Source organism: Acyrthosiphon pisum, chromosome A2 (assembly GCF_005508785.2).
Source record: "Acyrthosiphon pisum isolate AL4f chromosome A2, pea_aphid_22Mar2018_4r6ur, whole genome shotgun sequence".
Classification (NCBI taxonomy): domain Eukaryota; kingdom Metazoa; phylum Arthropoda; class Insecta; order Hemiptera; family Aphididae; genus Acyrthosiphon; species Acyrthosiphon pisum.
Window position 1 is genome coordinate 43,229,136 of NC_042495.1, and position 15,751 is coordinate 43,244,886.

Sequence of the window (15,751 nt, forward strand, 5' to 3'; positions counted from 1 at the left end):
TTAATTACTAATTATTAGTAGTGAATTTTGAAGATTAATGGTGACTTCTGTGGATACAAAAATTTGTCTTTGGAAGCTTAGAATGTGTTCATGTCATTCTTTTGAGAGGACACCACACCTACATGTGTTGTCTCCGTCTTACAAGTGCGTAACATACCTACCAAATTTACGCACAGCAGATCAAGTTTAGCTCCGTTAGTTTAAATATTCAAGTGAAACTATTATGAAACTTGTGTAAAAAAAAATTTAGTAAATGTATTGTTTGTTCAGCGGACTCGTTTATTTTGTTATATTATATATATATAATTATATTATTATATTATTATATTATTATTATATAATTATATTATTATATTATTATATTATTATTATATAATTATATTATATATATATACATTTGATTATAATTAATAAACGATGTCTTAACTCATAGTTGTACGGTGGCCGATGGGTCATTATATTATGTCTCACTGTGCCGCAAAGAGTTACACAACTTATGCCTAGAACCGATTAAATTAAAAAAAGTCTTATATGACATGGCGATCTAGCGGCTAAACTAAGAACTACCTCCGTGGCAGATTTTGCTGTCGTTATCATCCGGAAACGTGTAGTCGCATAAGTCAAATATTATAAGACACACCAACGACCAATCGGAGTTTTCTTCAGGGACGACTTGGAAAAATAGAAATTATTTTTTTTAATGTTACCAGCTATTATAACTATTGATTATAATAAACAAGCAACTTAAAAAGTAAATAAAGTAAAAAAACAGGAGACACAATAAACCAGGAGTGGAGGATACGAGATGGCAAATGATATTATGCAAATTGTTAGGCCATTGGTCGCTTCTGCAATTTTCCCTCGACCTGTTCACTGGTACGTGACGACTTTGCCCGCGAGGCCTGGTTAAAAATTGCCGCGGGAGTGATGGTTAACACTTGACAGTGACGACGGACGGCGGAGACCACGGAGCGGGAGTGAACCGAGATTTGGTGCTGCGGAATCGGCGGTGACCTTGGACAAGCGACCCGATATGAGATTACCGCGGTGCAAAAAGTCGAGAGTTAGCGGACCGCGGCGCAACGCACGGTTTGTAACTATTCAGCCGCGTTGTAACCCGCGCGCCGCCAAACCCTAAAACGGTGAAGTTTCCGCGGGTCTGTACGCCACTAAGTCGTCCGTGTTTCTAGCACATAATATCTCTACTACTCACACCGTGCCAAAGTCTCCACCGTCGCCGTTGTAACAAGTCACCATCGTCGGTATACCGTCGGGCGGAATCGTTGCTCGCGCCGGAACCTCTGCTAGCTGCGGTGGTGACGTCGCCGCCATCCGTAGCTCTACCTCGTGACCGTATAACTGCAGTCGGGCTCAAAGTTGCGCCCTATCACTTCAAGCATCGTGTAGCCGGGCGGTCCGTCCTCATGAATCGGAATGGGATCGACTGGCCCCAAACCACAGGACCGTGCGTCGCCACATTTTTTTGTAGAAGGAAGACATTTTAGAGGGGTGGGGTCAGAATCCTTGAACCTTACTCCTGCGTACGCCACTGCAGTAAAGTATGATACGTAATAATAATAAGTAATATGTACATTGTACAACATACACGAGTACACAGCTATAGTCAACAACTATAATATAATATGCTATACATAGTAAAGGCAGGAAAAGTGTTGTTAAAAAATTCGGGTAGAGAATAATACAAATCGTAATACCAGAAATCATCATTATAATATTAAAAGTATATAGTATATCAATAATAATAATAATTATTGTCTTTAGAAAAATAAACGCACTCGAAAAAATTATGCTTGTTTATATAACTGTACAAAACCGATTTTTATTAAATTTATAAAATAATACAATAACAATACATTAATTTAAATTTAATTTGTACTATTTTGATAGTTCTATCTTAAACCGTAATTTGTATATAAATTATAATTACTAATTAGGTATAAAATATTGTAGTTGGAAGGGAACATCCGCGGCCGGTATAAGATATTCCGAAAGCCAGTAGTGGCCGCACTGTGCAATAGTGACCAGCGATAATTTCATTCGGCCGTTATCAACAATAGATTTGTTGTGATGGTCGACGGGTGACGAGCACATTTTGAAGTTCTGCTGTACTTCTGCTCACTTTTCTAAAATTAATACCCAAAGTTTCAAACGTAGTCACGTTCGATAGTAAACATCACCAATTTACAATAGTTGACAGAGTGAATCGATCGCGTTGTGCTTCATGAGATCGTAGTACGATTGTCGAACTACGACGGTGATTATTAATTCCGTAAACACAACAACAGTAACTTCTCGCCGAGCGATATGCCTATATTCACAGGTGAGTGAAACGACTCATCGGGTCTAAAGTCCATGTTGTTTAATGAAATATATATTTTTTCGGGTTCAGTGAAGGTAAAATGGGGAAAAGAAGTATACCCAGACGTGGAGATAAACACGGACGAGCCGCCACTTGTTTTCAAGGCTCAACTGTTTGCCCTAACTGGTGTCAATCCCAACCGCCAGAAAGTAATGATGAAAGGTGGCACCCTCAAAGACGATGTATGGGGCAACATTCAGATAACTGAAGGCCAGAATATACTGATGATGGGCAGCAAGGATGAGGACGTACCCATAGAACCCACAGTTAAGCCAGTGTTTGTTGAAGACATGACCGAGACAGAATTGGCTACAGTTGTAAGTCATTGCTCTTTGAAATGTTGCAATTTGATATTGTTGGTACTAAGACTGTTTAACTTATTCACTTTTAGACAAATATGCCTGCGGGTCTTACCAATTTGGGCAACACTTGTTATTTGAATGCTACTGTTCAGTGCCTTAAGATTGTACCTGAATTACGACAAGCCCTGACCGATTTCAATGCAGCATGTAAGTATATCAAAAAATGTTCTTATATTTATTTTTACACATGTACCTAATCTATTTCAGCATCTTCAACTCTATCTAATTTTGAACCGGCTGAGAAAATCACAATTGCAATGAGTGATTTATATCGAACCATGGAATCTAATCAAACAATCCCACCTCTTGTACTTGTACAAGTATTACATCAAGCATTCCCCAGATTTGCAGACAAAGTAGAAGGACATTATATGCAACAGGTAAATAAAATATTCATACTGTTGCATCATCTTGATTCTTAATCAATTATTTGAATTTCTTATTCAACTAAGTTAATAAATATAAATATTTAATATAATTTTTCAATTATTTAGGATGCTAATGAATGTTGGGTAGAACTAATTCGTATGCTACAACAAAAGTTACCAGCGTTGAAAAATAAAAACAACAATAAGTCCACTACTAATTACAAGTAAAGTTATTTATTCTTTTAAAACTAAATAACATTATTAAATAAAATAATTTCTATGTTTTTAGATCTGCAATAGATCAATTTTTTGGTGGTTCGTTTGATGTTGAATGGAAATGTGTAGAAAGTGATACTGAAGAAGTAACCAAAACTACTGAGTCATTTCTACAATTAAGCTGTTTTATATCTCAAGATGTCAAGTATATGCATTCTGGTTTGAAAAATGTAAATATTATTATGGAAATTATTAAAATTATATTTTTCTTAACATGAAAATTAAAATTATACAAATTTAATATTACGTATCCCTGTTACAGAGAATGCAAGAACACATCACCAAACATTCTCCTATCCTTGGTAAAGATGCTGTTTTTACAAAGACAGTAAGTTTAGACAATATTAATTACTATTGCATATCTCAGTACTTTAAATTAGTTTACTTCAATTTAGTCAAAAATCAATAGACTGCCAGCATACCTGACTATTCAATTTGTGCGATTCTTTTACAAAGAAAAAGATAAGATTAATGCAAAAATCTTAAAAGATATTAAATTCCCAATCGAATTTGATGCATTTGAATTGTGTACTCCAGAACTACAGGAGAAACTTGTACCAGTTAGAAGCAAATTCAAGGTAAATCTAGTGCATTTCTCTTTAAATTATGTTTAGTAGTGGTCGGGGCTCTGTTGTTTTTTGTGGCACTAACGCTATAGTCACTTTAATTAATAATAAAATGTAGCTTGCTAGCTATTACTACTTTTTTTCAAATTGTAGCAAACTAATTTCAAGCTTTAAAAATAAAGTGTGCTACTTTTTTTTTTCTTAAATCAATTAATAATAATAAAATATAAATACTTAATAGTCTTTCAGGTTATTACACAGAATAGTTGTAATCTAGATTTCCTCTGTTGTGATTATTATGACCAAAGCATACACATCTCGATACACATCATCATAATACCATACAATAATTATCAAGTGTTGTGTTATGTATCATCTTGCATAGTTGCATTGTGAAAACTGTGCGGTTTATAGTTACATCATTTAGATAATTGTGAAATTTAGAAGTGTATTTAATCAGTCAATACATTTTTATTATCTTCAAGGAGATTGATAATTGTAATGTAGTATAGACTTATAGAAAATAGACAGAACATTAGGTATAATAACGTGTCGTGGTGAAATTACCAATGTGTCTCCCTCCCCCTCCACAAGTATTCAATTAAAATAAAAGGTATGATAACGTGCGCAAATAGATGGAGCTTGTTATGAGGATCTGGAGCAGTTAAAGCTATGTATTGACTGTCCTCGGAACAATGCCACTATTATGATAAAACTCATGCTATCTCTCAATTTGGCATGACCACGCCTCCCAATCCTCGGTAAAAATGTTCTGTCTATTTCTATAAGTCTATGAGTATAGCGCTATAGTATTGTGCAACATTGCTTTACTGTAGCAACAACCATCAATAGCTGCTCCTAACCACTTAATGTTAATTGTTTTTGATAGTTGTTGACTGTTGTTAACAAAACTAAAACGTAATTTAATTAATATTATTATTGCATTATTTATAATAAAGGAGTTAGAAGACAAATTGGCTCATGAAGGTGTAAAGCCTAACGCAAAACAGTTGGCAGAATCAAAAGAAGAAGAAAAACCCACAGCTCCATATTGGTTTGAAGACGGTATTAAGATAAACTAATAAATAATAATTTATATCCTGTTCCTTAACTGTTGCTTTAAATTTTTTTGTACAGATTATGGTTCAAATAACTCTGGTTACTACTCCCTTCAGGCCGTCTTAACACACAAAGGTAGATCGAGCTCTAGTGGCCATTATGTTGGATGGGTTCGACAGTCCCCAACATCTGAAAGATGGATCAAATGTGATGATGATACAGTAACACCGGTTACAACTGAAGATATCCTTAAACTTTCGGGGGGAGGTAATGAAATATATCTATTTTAGTAATATTTTTAACACTAATATTTTAATATATACTTTTGACAGGTGATTGGCATTGTGCATATGTTCTTCTTTATGGTCCAAAACTCCTACCACTGGAAAATTCATCTGTATCTAGCTGATCCTGTCAACAATTAGTTTTCTTTTATCCAAAAATAAAAATAAAAGAGAAAATAAAATATTTCTTGTGAAAATTGTATTTTAAAAAAAAAAGTTTATAAAGGAATATAATATATTATGGAAGATTATAAATTAACATTCACAATATTGTCAAAATAATTTATTTAAAATACAGTTTTTTATATTGATAGTTAATGTTATGAAAATTAATTTTTATAATCATAGTCATAATTTATTTCATAACTTATGAAATAGTCAGCACATAAGGTTAGTAAACATAAAATTAAATAAAAAATATGCAAGGAATAGAATACTTTGTTCACAATTAACAACCCTATTTGGAATATAAATTCTTGCAATACGGTTTCTTGGCCTTGAAACTTAAATATTCTTTAAAACTTAATTCGGTGAAGATAATTTACATCTGAAAATAAATAGAATAGTTTTAACACATAGTACTGTATAATATTACAACTAGTAGTTTCTCAACATTGATAAACAATATTCATTATGAATTTATTAATAATGCTGTCCGTTTAGTATCAATTATCAACCAACTACATTGGTGACAACATTTTATAATAGTGAAAACATCATAAATACGAATAATACAATTTTACTAGCCATATATGTGTATATTTTTTAGTTAAAAGTTTTGACGGAGTTAACATTCTAGTACTGGTGTTAAGTCACTTAAATACCAGATCCATTATTCCATTCTCTGTTCTTGGGTTGGAGACTATTCGATAGTTTGATAAACGTTACAAGTCTTAAGTATCAATGGTCTCAAGTAATTAAATATAATATAATTGTCAACAGTGGCACAGTGAACATTTACTACTTTTAACATACTGCTTACAACAAGCAAAACATTAGGTCCCAAAATGAGCCCATAGATTGCATGTTAAAATATACGTTTTCAACGAGTATGGTTATTACGAGTTATCGTCTATAACGAATAAAATACATTGAATTATAAAATAAATGTTTTGTTGCCGGTCGTTATTTTTTCCCTATTATATACATATTTAGGTCAACCTACTCGTTATCTTTTATTTATTTATTTATTTGTTGATATATAAATTTTAAAGCACAACAGGTATTGGCAAAATCTCAGGTGAGCCATCAGCAGTTAATACTGAATTGTGTTCTGATTGGCTATCTTTAGCCATCTCTCTGTGATGATTGATCGGTTATAACGAATGCTCGTTATAACGTATATAAGAAGCTACCGGTTACAAGGAGAAAAACTAGCTGGCCCTTGAAACTCGTAAGCGATTTCTTCTGTATTATAATTATGATGTGACTAAATATTTTAGTTTTTGTTTAATGTTATTGGTTACCACAATGTAACCAACCACTCAAGAAAATTTCCACCATTAAGCAAAGGCGTCAAAAAACTGTTCACTACGTTACTGAATATCAAGACGTTAATACCTAGTTGTTTAAAAATGAAACCTTTCACAAAAAAAAAAAAAAAACAAATTATTTCCGAGTTTATATCTGACATACAGTGTCGGTCTGGTCATGACTGCGGGGACGTGGCCGGGGCCCCTCCATATTTTTTTAAGGTCTCATAAATTTTTTTATTTGCTTGACGTGTTCCTGGTATATATAGGGAATAGGGACTCTAGAGTATGAAAATTTTTAGACGCAATTTTTCTTTACAAGGCCCAGATGCTTACCCATAGTATAGCGTGAGCAGTGTCAAATAACAAGTAGGAGGAGATCTTTTAGGATTAATTATGCGACTGCAGCTAAAATCTAATTAAGCTCTGTTCTTAAAAACAATGGGCTCAAATAGGCCACAAGGGCGTCGCTGGCTGACCCTGCAGTGGCCTCGCTGTTGGATTCAGCAATCATGCAAATATTGCATACTTTTGAAAGTTTACTAAATTATATTATGCTTATGCTTTATAACTTATGAATTTTGTCTTCAAATTTAAAATGCTATAGAAATATAATTTTGGATTTTGTAATTTAATATCTGTGTACCTAATTAGTAATTAATGATAAATATTTACTAATTAGAATTTTGTAGTTTCAAATTGTTCGATAGTTTATAGTTAAATATTAAACAAATAAATCATTATTTCCCTTATCAGGTTTTTTGTTAATATCATACAGAGTGATTATTTAAGCATCCTCACACTACTATTATTATATATATTACCTATATTCAAATTCTGATTTTTGGAACTTTTAAATACACTTAAAGATTTTCGAATACTTTAGATTTTTTGTACCATTTAAGGATTATCCTTAGTATAAATCTTTTAATAATAGAGCAACTTTTTGATAGAATTTTTATTTAGATATATCAACATTTTCAAGATAATCACCTGCTAAATAATTTGCAATAAAAAATGGAGTTATCATTTGAAAAATAGAAGTTTTATAGCTGCAGAACACTCCTTAAGTAGTAAAAAAAATATCAGAAATTTGAAAATATGGTCTTAGGTAGGCTATACTTCTAAAAAATAGAATTTGAATAAATGTTTTTTTAAATGAAATAATGGTAATGAAAATGTTAAATAAACTTTTTTTAGGGCCTTTGTATTTCATTATAATTTATAGGGCCCCTTAAAAAACTGAACCATGGGCCTTTGGTGTGCCAGGTCGACACTGCTGACATCTTTCATGAGATAAATATACATTTTTTTACTTCCATAAAAAGATTTATAATTTTAAAATAACTGAACTGCAGGTTTTTGAAATTTTTAAGAAAATTTGATTGTATAAAATGTACTGCATTTTAAGTTCAACAATTTATTGGGAGTACAAATTTAAATAGAATAATTGACAAGGTACCTTTTTTTATGTGCATGCAGAGATTCTTGTCCACTATCTTCTTCACTAGAATTTCCATCACTAGAACTGCTTGAACTACTAGAACTACTTGAACAACTCGAACTATCCGATGCAAGACCCGTATTGTTCTTTAAGTCAACAGAGTCTGCTACTATTGCTAAATCAGGTTCTTTGTTTTTCAACACTTTATACCACTTACGTGATAATTTTGGTCGACCTCTAACTGTTTTGTGCCATACTACAGGAAAATTAGTACGGCTACAAAAATTTTGAGTTACTGCGATAGTAGTATCCAAGTTGAGTACTACGTGCCACCATCCACCAGGTACATACACAGTTTCCCCGGGGCCTTGAAGAATCTCTATCTAAAATTAAAAAAAAAATTATTTTGATACATAAAAAAAATATTTTTAATATTTTAAGTACACAAATATGTACTAAAAATTATAAATATATTTTTAAAATAGGTTATTGTTTGTTAGATGTAGATATCAATGTTAAGATACATAAATTTTTCAAATATTAAAATTAAAACTAACTGGTGAGCAATCCTTAGGCCAATTTGGCAACTGAGTACGAGGATAGATGATTTTAAACCAAGTGATAGCTTCATCACGTTGTTTACCACCCTCAGCCGAAGTGACTTTGAGCAGTTCTTTAGGAGTATGAGTAGGAAACAGACACCATCTAATTGAACATTCCATAATTAACATGCTAATCATAAAATATATAAAAATAGTTCAACAAACTTTACCTTTTGTGTCCAGTAATTAATGAATTCCAGGCACTGGTACCTAATGGATCTATGTGAATTCCAGTCCCTGATCTAGAAGGACCCATGACAAACCATCTATATGGAGGCCTTTTCTTTTCACCTGCATATTTAAATAAGTCATCTTGAAAGTATAAGGGTATGTCATAATCATCCAACAATTTTTTTCTTCGATGATGCTGTATACAAAATGTACATACAAATATTATGTTTTATTGAAAAATGATAGGTAAATGACAAATTGACAAATTCAATATGTCTCGGTTAAAATAATTGTCAGACGGTTGATTTTTATACTATATAATGATTTTGATAGAATATTAGATTTGTTTAGATGTTTATTTTGAAGTCCTTTAACAGAAGACAATTGTGACAACTGTTTTGCACACAATTATAAAAAACACAAAGTGGTATACTCTATTCAGAATAAGCTTGCCCACTTTCGCGCTTTCAACTGAGCCGCTGAAAGGGTTTGACCCCCCTGGCAAAAGTCAACGACGGGTAATGGCAGCAGTCGACCACTGACGACCAATCACAGTTGAAAGTGTGAAAATGGGCAAGCTTATTCTGAATAGAGTATAGGTATAAGTATAAGTTATAAGTATAGGTATAAGTATAAGTATCTGTTGGCAAGGGCGAGACTGGTTTTTATTATTTTCTTTCCGAACACAATTATTATAAGTGTGTTTTCCTTGAACAATCAAATTTACTTTACAGTTATGTTAATTGAAAACATAAATAGAACTTACATCACCATAACTACTGTCAAATATATACAAAGGGCTATCATCTTTATTATTATTCATGTAATGAACAAAATATTTCATTTTCATCTTAACACTATATCCTTGATTGTCTTCTCCACATTTAAATCTTTGGTTACGGTATTTTTTTCCTATTCTCTAATTGAAACAAAAAAAAAATTAAAACTATTGTACTAAAAACAAATCCAATATTATAAAATACTTCTAATGTCCATTTATAAGAAGCTCTCCAATTATTTTGTAGTCCTCTTATCACAACTGGTTTATAGGGTCGCTCGTATTTTTCTACAAATTCTTCGGGACTCACAATTTCTACATCAATGCGATCTACATTATCATGTACTTTTGTAAAAGGTTTAAAATTGTCAGCATAACCATGGGCATGCCATGCATGTTTATCACTCAGTTCTAAAAAAAATATATTGCAAATCGTTAATATCATTGTTAATTTAAGACTTTGATTAAACTATCAATATTCCCATTGATTTGATAAACAGAGTTTTTCTTTTGCTGTTTTAAAATTTTGGTTGATTACGTTAAGGAGTAGTTTTGAATTCAAACAAATACAATAGGTTCATTTTAAACTTTTAAACTTTGATAATAATTAATGGGTAATTAAAAAACAACTACAATTATCATTATTAAGCCTCGTTCACACGGCGACAGTTGCATAACACCAGTATCGCATATTCAACGAATTAAATATACCGCACTAGGTGTCACGATACACAATATCATTAGTGTCACCATGTGAATGAAACTTTATTTCAAGACAAAAAAGTGATAAATTTATTCACCAACAAGTAAAAATAATTAAATTTGAGCTAGCTATTTGAGAGAACGAATTCAAACTAAATACATTTGAAATGAATAAGCACTATTGTAGTTATAATGACAAATTTGTATTAGATACTAATGTTTTATTATGTTATATACATAATTGATAACTTCTTGAAATTATAAATTTGCTTAAAAAAAAATAGCAGTGAAGTGTTAAACTGAAATTGTTCATCATAATGCTAATACATTTTCCAAATAATAACAATATGTACATAATTATAATTTATAATTCTAGTTAATTCTCAATACCTGGTCTAGCTTTATTCTTAGCCTCTTGAATCCTCTTCCTTGTTCTAGATTCCGAGCTATTTGAAGAATCACTCATTATGTACTGATATTTGATTTTTTTGTTGTTCAAAATTGTTTTTTTTTAAATGTACTAAAAATAGTAGGTAGTAAAAATAATTCTAACAATAACTCAGCCCCTGACTGGTTCGCGTTACAAAAATGTAATTACCTATATCAGGAACAAAATAAATTGTTCTAAAAACAGTAAAAAGTAAAAATTATCATTCAGATCGTGACTTATAAAAAAATAACATTGTAATGGTTATGGTAATAATGGTATTACAAATTAAAAAAATAAAAATCTGTACATCTTAACTCCTGAGTATAAATTATTCAACTGAGGATCTGAGTTATCTACTTTTAATTTGAAATAAAAACATAACCTTATATTTTAGGACTTACCTTATCCACGGCCTTATCATTCAGATTCGACCACCAAATTAAACTTAACGGCTTCAAAGAGATTACATTGATAATAAGTAATAACTATGAAATAAGATAATACAATTTACCTATAACCACTGAACGGCGATTAAATATTAATGATTATTGAACACAATTTAAGATTAATTAACACAAAATCATTCCGGACCTGCTGTCAATCTTCAATAACTTCATCGTTTTGTTTTTTTTCAAAGTTCTACCATTTTTAACTTTGTGTAAATCATAAAAATGAAAACTATAAACTTGTGTTGTATACTTTAAAAGTGCTCAATTTCTAAAAAAAAGTACTCTTGTTTCAATTTTAATCCTAAAATGTCTGATGAGGAAAATGATCGTTTTGAAGAAGAACAAAGTTTGTTAACTGAAAATTTTGAAACTATACCGCATACACCAAGTGCTTGGGAACAAGATATATACGATGTTGATGAAGATCCAGACCCCCATGGTAAGAATATTAACAATAATGTTTGATGTTGAGTCTTAAGTCTGTATATTAATTTGAAAAATGGTAGGTGTATACATATTCAAACTTGTACAATTCTTTATTTCAATAGATGGTAAATTTTTCTTTTGTAGATGTTTGCTAATTACTTAATTGTGATTTCAAGTGAAATGTAAATTACACAATTTGAATTAGAACTTATTTAGTGCCCCGAAAGCAGTATTAAAAATAAATCATATTATGTGTCAAATCAAATAAGTTTATACATTTTTTAAATGTATTATTATTATTTTTATGCTATAGTATAACTATTTACATTTATATATAATTAGCTAGCCCAGAAAGAGAAATTTTATGGGCCGCTGAACAAGGTGAATTGGATTTGGTGAAATCTTTGGTGTCAAAAAATTCTCACTTGGTTCATATCCATGATAGAGATGGTTATACAGCTTTACACAGAGCATGTTATAGTAATCATCTATCAATTGTTGAGGTATACTTCAGATAAATCTATTCAATTTATTAAACTCACTTTATTCACCTATACATATAGTTTTTATTAGAAAATCACGCAAATCCAAATGCTCGGACAGCTGATCAATGGACACCATTGCATTCTGCTTGTAAATGGAATAATGTGGAATGTGCTGAAAAATTAATAGAAGCCGGGACTGACATAAATGCTTTAACTAATGGTGGTAAATGTTTAATTACAAATATCAAAATATGAATTTATACACATGTATTTTTTATTACATTATATTTTTATAGGAATAACACCTCTACATTTAGTAGCAGAGTTGGCTGATTCGCATAGTCTCATTGAACTATTATTATCTCAACCTGGTATTCAGTCTAATGTAAAACTACCAAACGGTACAGGCGATACACCAAAAGATATTACTGGTCGGAAGAGCACGAATGATAGACTTTTTGAATACTCTGAACCGTGTTTCAATTACATATGAATTGAACAATAATTATTCAGACCAAAGACTAATAGAAGGCCCACATGATGCTACTAGTACTTTTTTACTGGGATGTGTACTAATCGAATTGATGGACTGTGTGTATGAAACATTGTCATTAGGTTTTAACTTCTCTAAAACTTTTGCACTGACAAAATCCCAACACCAAATATGTCCACAAGTTGATCCACTTATTATTATGCTATCGTTATGAAATACACAGTTTTCGATAAAATAATCACCGACTGTATGACCTGTGTACCTGTTAAACATAAAATAAAATATATACTAATAATGTCATGTGAAAATGTTGCTGGGAACAATTAAAATTTAGAACAAAATTTCATACTCATTCAATAATTCTCCTTTTTGTCTGTCCATTAACTTTAATGTACTGTCAGTACAGCTAACTAAAGTGCACATATTGTCTTGTGTTGAACTGATACATGAAATTGGCTCTACAAGCATATTGACGATTTAATATGCATGGTTACAATTTTTAATAGAAATTATAAAGATAATATGAATTACTTACTTCCAATAAAATCAGCATCCAAATTTCCCATTCTTATGTCATAAGTTCTTAAAAAACAATCTAAGGAACCTGTTAGAATTTGATGGCCTATCACTAAAACTTTAGTAATACTGTCTTTAGCTTCTTTCAAAACCTATAATTGTAAATAAACAAATGTACAATAATTAAAATATGGACTTTTTAACAATTTCAAATATTTTATTTTCTAAACTTCTATTCAATTACTGAGAAAAATGCATTATATATTTTTAATTTGTACTATTTTTATTTTATATACAATTAATACAGGTGGAGATTTGAAAAAGATTTGTTGAAATTATTTTTAAATCTTATTATGTTAGTTTTTGATGTCATTTTTAAAATTATACTTAAATAAAATAAGTGATTTATAAAACAATTTTATTAATTTTTTTTATTAGATTAAAATAATAAGCTATTAATTTAGTCACCTACTTCAGGAGTAAATGTGTAATAAAAAAGTTGAAAATAGTTTAAAAAATAACATACAATAACATACATAAATAATGAAATAAAGATAAAAGGTTATAATATATTACTTGTATTGGGCTATTGTTACGACTTCTAGTATCCCAACAACAAACAGTGTTGTCATTTGATCCCGACACCACAACTGAAGAATCTTCATTATATTCAACACAATTCACAGCAGCAGCATGCTGCCGTAATCTGCGTTTTACTCTTCCATCTGACACATCCCATAATACAACTGATTTGTCAGCTCCACATGACACCAATTCACTTGGAAAAAAAGTTTATAATATGTATTTGGGAACAAACATATTTATCAAGATGATATAAAAGTTTACGCACCTGCTATCACATGAACCACATGCATCCATTACACAGTCTCCATGGCCAGCGTAGGTTTTCAAACATAATTCCTTGAATGGATTCCAGAGTTTAATTTTCTTGTCACTACCACAAGTAAGGCAATATTCACCATCCACTAAATACGAAACGACAGTCAGCTACACAAAATCTAGCACATAGTTTCAATAATTAATAAATAATATACTTTACCATTAAACCTGACAGAGCGTATTGCTCCTTGGTCACATTTTATATTCGATACACATTTCAAATCCATTTCGAAAGTTTTTGAAATTTACATTAGCGAAACTACTGAAATTTAAATGAATAACTAAAACACAGAAACTTCGTCAACCGATCAAATTAGTTTGTATTTTGTAAACGCAACAGAATTTTTACCGGTACACTAGAAGACGTCTAGAACTCTAGAACCAGTAGAACCACTAATAATATGATAACTTGGTTATCACTTATAAAAATTAGATAACAATATTATTATTATTATTATTATTATTATTTGGTTGTTTGTTGAGGCATAGATTAAACCTTCGACCATATAAACTAAGTTTAAACTTGTTTAAAAATGTACTATCAAGTTTTTAAACAAGTGACGTAAGACGTATTATTATGACCAGTGCCGAAATGACCGTCCGTGAGGCGAACGACGGACACCTAGCCAAATGCCAAATGGATATTATACAATACATTTGGGGGTACAACTCAACCTTACTGCACCTACTTAAATTGATTTTAAAATGTAATATCTTTAGCAGTTTAGCCCTGGGGCAATCCTAATAACTGAGGTATCTATTGACCACGATTTAAGATATATTTAAATCGTGCTACTGACGAGCTATAACACAATTACTTAACACATAACAACCACCTAAAACCACCAAACTTTGAGGAACAATATCTCATCAACGGATTAACGAAAAATGAAAATTTGAACGTTATAATTCATAAAAAAATAGCCCTATTAATTTATGAAATTTTAAATATATGTCACCATTTGAAAATCAAAAGTTGATAGTGGTATACCTAATAAATATAAGCGTGAAAAATATAAAAAAAAAATTCAAGAAGAGTGTAAATCTACAATTTTGAAAAAAAATTTTTAATAAAAGTCAATACTTTTTTAATTAATGAGTGTTGTTTGATAAAAGAATCACTCTGTATATTATTTTGTCGTCGATGGTCATCGTTACACGAGTTATCGTTATGGTGGCGATGTTCGAGGTAAAATGATTCGAAAAACTGCAATATCTGGCGTATAAAAAAAAATGATTTAGGGGAGAGTGTGGTAAATTGACGAGTCAGGTAAGTTGACGAATTGATTATAATTCTTAACAAATTATGATATCAATCGATATTAGTAACCGACATGAACTACTACACCGTGGTCCTGGTCGAAAAGGCTGGGAAGATATGCTTCTTGAAATGGTATAAGGAAAATATGAAGCCTGAAATCAGTTCCCTATCTCCAAGCTATACAGAATTCCCGGCGCACCTACCACCAAGTGCAGCAGTGACTCGGAATGAACTGCCTTCCAAGACTGGGGGTGGAAACGTGTAGGAGACACCCTGGTGCCAATTATAATGGAAATTATATTTTGCCGCTGCACCAAAAATTGTGTA

The 15,751-nt window shown here is 31.2% G+C and overlaps 4 protein-coding genes across 5 annotated transcripts; 2 read left to right on the top strand and 2 right to left on the bottom strand.

The window, feature by feature from the left end:
• Positions 1 to 2,064: 2,064 nt before the first annotated feature.
• On the top strand, positions 2,065 to 5,613 carry LOC100162453 (ubiquitin carboxyl-terminal hydrolase 14). Its single transcript, XM_003244618.4, has 11 exons — positions 2,065 to 2,341; positions 2,411 to 2,697; positions 2,772 to 2,889; positions 2,950 to 3,122; positions 3,237 to 3,334; positions 3,400 to 3,556; positions 3,649 to 3,714; positions 3,782 to 3,964; positions 4,912 to 5,017; positions 5,090 to 5,278; positions 5,344 to 5,613. Exons 1-11 carry the CDS (start codon positions 2,326 to 2,328, stop codon positions 5,418 to 5,420), a joined length of 1,470 nt encoding a protein of 489 aa, XP_003244666.1. The 5' UTR covers positions 2,065 to 2,325; the 3' UTR covers positions 5,421 to 5,613.
• On the bottom strand, positions 5,564 to 11,234 carry LOC100169307 (bifunctional arginine demethylase and lysyl-hydroxylase PSR). Its single transcript, XM_008185052.2, has 7 exons — positions 10,855 to 11,234; positions 9,968 to 10,173; positions 9,751 to 9,903; positions 8,984 to 9,180; positions 8,769 to 8,916; positions 8,230 to 8,594; positions 5,564 to 5,842 (listed from the first exon to the last, which is right to left on the bottom strand). The coding sequence occupies exons 1-7, from the start codon at positions 10,928 to 10,930 to the stop codon at positions 5,818 to 5,820; spliced, it is 1,170 nt and encodes a 389-aa protein (XP_008183274.1). The 5' UTR covers positions 10,931 to 11,234; the 3' UTR covers positions 5,564 to 5,817.
• Positions 11,235 to 11,420: 186 nt separating this feature from the next.
• LOC100166557 (ankyrin repeat domain-containing protein 49) lies at positions 11,421 to 13,671 on the top strand. 2 transcript variants are annotated; one of them, XM_008185051.3, is made up of 4 exons: positions 11,421 to 11,782; positions 12,112 to 12,272; positions 12,333 to 12,474; positions 12,551 to 13,671. In XM_008185051.3, the coding sequence occupies exons 1-4, from the start codon at positions 11,650 to 11,652 to the stop codon at positions 12,745 to 12,747; spliced, it is 633 nt and encodes a 210-aa protein (XP_008183273.1). In that variant the 5' UTR covers positions 11,421 to 11,649; the 3' UTR covers positions 12,748 to 13,671. The 2 variants fall into 2 exon arrangements, with proteins under 2 accessions (XP_008183273.1, XP_001943424.1); XM_001943389.5 differs by having other exon boundaries at positions 11,425 to 11,782; positions 12,333 to 12,477.
• On the bottom strand, positions 12,470 to 14,552 carry LOC100164546 (WD repeat domain-containing protein 83). The gene is made up of 6 exons (XM_001943279.4): positions 14,324 to 14,552; positions 14,114 to 14,249; positions 13,840 to 14,041; positions 13,283 to 13,415; positions 13,097 to 13,205; positions 12,470 to 13,009 (listed from the first exon to the last, which is right to left on the bottom strand). Exons 1-6 carry the CDS (start codon positions 14,388 to 14,390, stop codon positions 12,760 to 12,762), a joined length of 897 nt encoding a protein of 298 aa, XP_001943314.1. The 5' UTR covers positions 14,391 to 14,552; the 3' UTR covers positions 12,470 to 12,759.
• Positions 14,553 to 15,751: the final 1,199 nt, after the last annotated feature.